Source organism: Lytechinus variegatus, chromosome 9 (assembly GCF_018143015.1).
Source record: "Lytechinus variegatus isolate NC3 chromosome 9, Lvar_3.0, whole genome shotgun sequence".
NCBI classification, from domain to species: domain Eukaryota; kingdom Metazoa; phylum Echinodermata; class Echinoidea; order Temnopleuroida; family Toxopneustidae; genus Lytechinus; species Lytechinus variegatus.
Genome location: NC_054748.1, coordinates 16387916 through 16394190, shown reverse-complemented (window position 1 = coordinate 16394190; position 6275 = coordinate 16387916). Strand labels below are relative to the sequence as shown.

The following is a 6275-nucleotide window of genomic DNA, read 5'->3' as shown; positions in this document are numbered from 1 at the left end:
AGAATAATTGACCACAAAAAACGTTTTACAACTTCACCTTTGAATTTGTTTTACCAAGCCGCTCGCTCATTATACTCTCTCCCGAAAAATAAAGCCTAATTATACATTTTGCCATAATAAGAAGTCACTTCAAAAAAGTTTTTCTCTACTTAATCACTATCAAACACAATGACTTCAAGCAGATGATAATCTTAAGGTGAAAATATCACCAAAGTGCCCATTTTGACGTATGAGTTTCATTTTTGGCTTTACCCCCCAACGAAAATTCGTTCAGCCGCCCTTGCCTTCCCATCCTCATAATAATTGAACGGCAACAGTGCCCCCGCCCCCCTCCCCTTGCCTCTGCTTTCACGGTTTTCATTTTCGGATTAACGAACCTTATTTTGTTTTCGGATTAACGAACCTTATTTCGTTTTCGGATTAACGAACCTTATTTTGTTTTCGGATTAACGAACCTTATTTCGTTTTCGGATTAACGAACCTTATTTTGTTTTCGGATTAACGAACCTTATTTCGTTTTCGGATTAACGAACCTTCGGAACAACGAACCTTATTTCGTTTTCGGATTAACGAACCTTCGGAACAACGAACCTTATTTTGTTTTCGGATTATCGAACCTTCGGAATAACGAACCGTCGGAATTACGCCACAAATGTTCGGATTAACGAACCCTTTTTCGTTTTCGGATTAACGAACATCGAGGTATAGGCAATTTACGTGTTTCGGAATTACGAACCTTCGGAATAAAGAACCTTCGGAATTACGAAGCTTCGGAATTACGAAGTGTAACCGACTGCGTGTACCGACTAGGATGTGCAGATAACTATTTAGGACATTTTAAATTTATTTCACCACCATATAATTTGATTTTCGACTGGATGATGCCACTTTCAAAGTTATCCTCAATCATTTTTTTCTCTCCGTCTTGATTCAAATCTATTTTGTGTGTGTGTGAGAGGGGAAGGGGGTGTCTTGGTCTTTAAAGGGTGACGTCAGATAATTAGACCAGGATACATGCAGACAGGAAGCCTTGCATTTCCGTGTACAGGAAAACTGGAAACTCGTCGATGAATCCGTCTGTTTTGGCTGTTCATGAAAAGACACCGAACTGCGATCATCATGAGGATGAGTTTATTATTATTTATCTGGCAATGCTCACTTACAACTGGTCCTCTCCAAATGCTAGTAGACAATATTGTTTTAATTTAATTGTGCGGTGTCAAGGTTGATGAAGAATCACACCGACAAATGTTAGAATTACATTCTAGCTGTCTAGTTTTTAACATAACACGGTGCCCAATATGCTATACCAAAAGCACCATGAGAACATGGGAACTGAAATGACACCATAAATGTAACACAAATTATGTGAGTTGATCAATGTAACATAGTGGTTTACTTTTAACACCAAGTTTTGGGGTATTGTATATACACACACACACACATACACGCACACACACTCACCCTCATTCTCCCTCTCTCTCACATATGAATACACAGGCCTATACTTTACAGGATGTTTCATGTATTGTTGAGTGCATTATGGAAATATGAATAGCAGGCTTTTGTTTGCTCAAATATCATGTCGGTCGATACGATGAATGAGTACACGGACCCGTTGTTGTGTGTAAAACTAAAGTTATGAAATAGGATAAACATTTGGATAATAGAATGCATGATATTCAGCAAGCACTGTTGTGTTAATATCCATGTACATATAGAGAACCACCGGCGGTATTATAGTGTATACTCTGGTGTCAAAATGATCTTGGTTCAACACCTATGGTGTTGTGACAACACATTTGGTTCTTACTTTAACACATGTACTTTAATTGTTGTGTTAATTATGTCGAATCCCTGTGTGTAATTTTAACACCTCTGAGTAGAATTTTAAGGCCCCCGTTTTAGGTCATCTAGGGACAAAATTGGCGTCAGGTTTAACACGTACCCTATTCGATTAAACCAACGTCCTGAAATGGGCGTACATTTCTCCATAAAACGGAATAGTGAATATAAACCATGCAAATAACACTGCAGTTTGAAAAGCCACGGAAGTTCAAATCTGGTTCTGCACAACGGCACTGCAGAATTTCGACAATGCAAACAAATTAACATTCTGGCAAAAGTCAAGGAAGATATGGGCCTAAAATAGTGATATTAAAACTTATGAGTAAGCTGCCCATACATATCAGAAGTGTTTCCTGATCAGAATATGTGCAACGAATACACTCAGTTGTTAGACTGTGAATTCTGCACAATGGAAAAACTGCATGTTGTGTACAATATTAGATATATAGTTCTATATCTTTGTGAACATAATCACTGATGATGACAAGGCCTATTATTAGTTTTTATATCTACCAACCGTCCAATAGGACCTGTACCAGTGTTTTGTAATAACAAATAAAAAAAACCAAAGCATGATTCGAATGGCGAATTTGATAATCAACTGTTGAATGAAATCGGAATACATGTGAACTTACCTAATTATATATGTATCCAATGTCTGAGAAAGACTGCAGTTCTCACCCATAGCCGAATAAAAACGTTCTTGTACATGTTGTAGGTAGGTGTTTCTCATCACTAACATTGGGGGCGCCATGAAGAGTGTCATAATATATACTCCTGTGATAAGGGCAGAGGCCCGAGGCCAGTTCTATCAAACAAATCCCCTCGAATTGTACATTAACTTTTTTAAAAATTCTGTTTTTAATATAACAAATTGAAATAAATCACAAAATATTTGCAATAAGAAAAACATTCAAGAGATCAACGATGCACATTATAAAAGTCATATCCTATACGCAAACAACTTGGTAAGCTATTTGCATTTATGGCGACCTTTATCCTTAAACTAAACATTTTTTAGGTGAAAATATTAGTCAAGAACGTCTTTACACGTTTGAATTTTCAATGTATAGTTTTTTTTCTTGTTTGCTATGCTCTATATCTCTATATTCTCACGCTTTCCCTCTTTTAACCGCCTCTTTTAACCTCTTTCTCTTTCTCCATAGATACACATTCCTCTATCTCTCCCAATGGTTTCTTCACTGCTACTTTCGCCTTTTTTTATCCTAACCTTGCCAATTAAACGTCATTTCTCTTTACCCGTGACTTTCATGCCGTTACACTTTTTTAATGTCTAAGCCAAAATATTAAGTTTTGTCTCTCGATCTGTGCGCCATCTTCCCCTCTTCAGACTTCCTCTGTTTTTCCCCCTCCTAAGCCTTGATTTTTATTTAAAAAAAACTAATCAGGGACCGCGGAACGGTTTTGAAGGGGGGGGGAGGTGGTGAGCCAAAGGATGGGAGGGCTTATCATGCAAAAAATCGCATTCAGATGGTAATTTTTACGTTTTCATACATGCTGTTTGGGGAAAAAAAATTGTGGTTAGAGGGCGAAGCCCTCCCCCTCCCGGTTCCGCAGCCCCTGCTAATGTAACACTTCGTTCAAGATGTCAGATTGAATGGTCAAGGGATTTATAGTCTTTTCCTCATTTATTTCCTATTCATTTACGCTTTTTCATATATATATATATATATATTTATATATATATATATACATATATTCATTATACATTCATCGCTTTTATTTGACATTCACATAAAAAAAATAAAGAAAAAGCAAAATAGACCCAGGATTATCTGAAAGACCAAATGAGGGCATACATGATTGACAGGACGTAGAATGCATTAATAAAATGGCATAAAATATACGCCGCTTTGATTGTAGAAATCGAAAATATGAAATAATATGAAACAAATGTGAAATTATATTGTAGAAGCGCTGGGAAATAAAAAGGAGCTAAAGCATTTCAGAAAGAACGAAAAGAATGAAGAGAACAAACATGTATATAAATGGAAATATGAACATCTTTTATCGCGTTTCAATGTGATGAATCAAAAGAGAGCTCTTCACAAAATATATATGATCATGCCTATTCGTAATAATGAGTTTGTTCCTAATCTTTACACTACCTGTTCATGACCACTAACATGTCAATAGATCGAAAAGTATCAGCATTACTTTATTTTATCGTTTGAAATAAGCTGAATCTGACGTTCTTACCCACAAAAGCAGCTAGAAATGTACAAAATAAAATAAAAACAAAATAAAGAAAAACGACGTGAGAGAGGGCATTTTAAAAAGTTGGAAATATCGATATTTTGCAGCAATATACGAGGACAAGGCCATTATTCCATTCAGAACAAAATCAGGCAGTGCAACCCTGAAAGAGTCTTAATGTAATTTGTGAATCAATAGCAAGACGCAATTCTTTTGTGATGTTCAGGCAAAGACTATTCATTCCTCGAAAATCCAGAAGGCGGCGACAATAATAAAAATCAGAGCTGAACTCCGTCAGTTTCTAGCCAGTATAAAGGACTTTGGTAACTTAAAATGTTACAGATGGCTATAAATGTCACCTGACATGCAAAAGAATATGAACGGGTTCTTTCGCAACATCTTCTTCCATCTTAACAATGAATCAAGCAACTGAGAGAACAGATTCGATACACAAAAACATGGAAGTAGGTGTTTGAAAAAATGATTCGAGTCAATTCATGAGACGATCATCCACATCAGGTACTGCTTTCCAACTGTAGAGAATCTCACCGGATCTTCTCGAAATGTGTACGTCATCATGGTCTGCGTGATTCGAAGCATTAAACCATTAATGTTCTTAGCTGAAATAAGACAAATCATTTATTCAAAAGGGGACGTTTCTCGGTAACTTGCTCTTGCGGAAAATTGAGTCTTGCAGTTCTCCAGGAACGGAGGGATTCAACAAAGAAGAAGAAGGTTGCCAAAGACCGATTCCATCACAAGATTTATACATTATACCAGTATACCGGATATCCGCAGATATTTCGAAACGTCTTAAAAGAAATTTATGCGAACAGGTCCGAAGAATGAGACTCTTCATATACATATGTATCTGAAATAACGCCAGTCAGTCATTCATTTATATTTGTTAGTCTGAGATACAAACGCTGAAATCTAAATCAACGACTGTCTACCGAATATCAACGGATGAAGATGGAATATTATACCCTTTTTAATCAAACAAGATTTCTACTTTACGATTATCCGGGAAAGAATATCTTTTACTTTAGCTTTTGCCTTCCGATGATTCTCATCCTCTTCATTGGTAACGTAATCGTCATAGCAACGGTTTTTACTTACAACAGTTTAAAGAAACCAACTTACTTGATCCTAACAAGTCTCGCTGTAACCGATCTCCTCACAAGCGTGATCGCGATACCCATGGAGATATACCGTCGGACAAATGTGAACGATATCACTTGCTCGGCGCGATGGGAGGTCTATTTATTGGGAATGACGTACATCTGTGGGTTTGACTCGATGCTTCACATGGTAATGGTCACGTTTGATCGCTATGTCGCCGTAGTGAAGCCGCTCCGATACAACGCATTGGTGACAAAGGAACGCATAGCAATCGCAGTGGTGATTGGATGGATAATATCCGTCTTCTCGGTTATCGGTCAGGCTGTAATCTATCATAGCAAAGAAAAGGTCCCATCGGCTATCTGTGTTGGAATCCGATACGATCCGGATATTTACTCGATTTTGTTGGACCTTTGCATATTCGTAATGACTACAACATCGGGCATGACCATGATTATCTTAAACGCAGTCATCTTGAGGACTGCGATCAGACAGCTTCGACGGATCGCCGACGTTGAACGTGCTTTGGACAACGCAACCGGTGGCTCGGAAAGCCGGGAGGAAGCGGCTAGAAAGATGAAAGCGTGCAAGGTGATTATCTGCGTAGTGACCGCGTTCATTATCTGTCATACACCAATCGGGATCATGCATCTTTGTTTCGCCGTTTCAGACAGCGTTTTACTGAACGGAGTTATGAATGAAATATCGTTTGTTTTGTATCTGATCAGTTCGGCGGTCAACCCACTCATTTATTGCCTCGTTGATCGCGTTTTCAGGGAATGCGCATGGCGCATGCTCAGTTCACGTGCCGTCAGATTGTATCAAAGAGACAACGGTCAGACATCGGATGGTGTTGTTAGCCTTGCCTAACAAAGATGGCTGAACTCGACGCTTGTTCCTGTTTTTTTGTAGCGATGAACTTGTTTTAAAAGTTGGAGTATATTCAAATGACGCTGCATGTCGAATATGGTGATACTAGGCTCCCTCTCCCCAGTCGTTTCTGGTCGTATGTTATCTTTTTGCCACAGATTGCTGCAACCGCTATATCTGTGGCACAATTAACTGACGGAAAAAATATTGAATATCCC

The 6275-nt window shown here is 38.2% G+C and overlaps 1 protein-coding gene across 1 annotated transcript; it reads left to right on the top strand.

The window, feature by feature from the left end:
• Window positions 1-5034: 5034 nt before the first annotated feature.
• LOC121421560 (alpha-1A adrenergic receptor-like) lies at window positions 5035-6241 on the top strand. Its single transcript, XM_041616310.1, has one exon. The coding sequence runs from the start codon at window positions 5038-5040 to the stop codon at window positions 6055-6057; it is 1020 nt and encodes a 339-aa protein (XP_041472244.1). The 5' UTR covers window positions 5035-5037; the 3' UTR covers window positions 6058-6241.
• The last annotated feature ends 34 nt before the right edge of the window (window positions 6242-6275 follow it).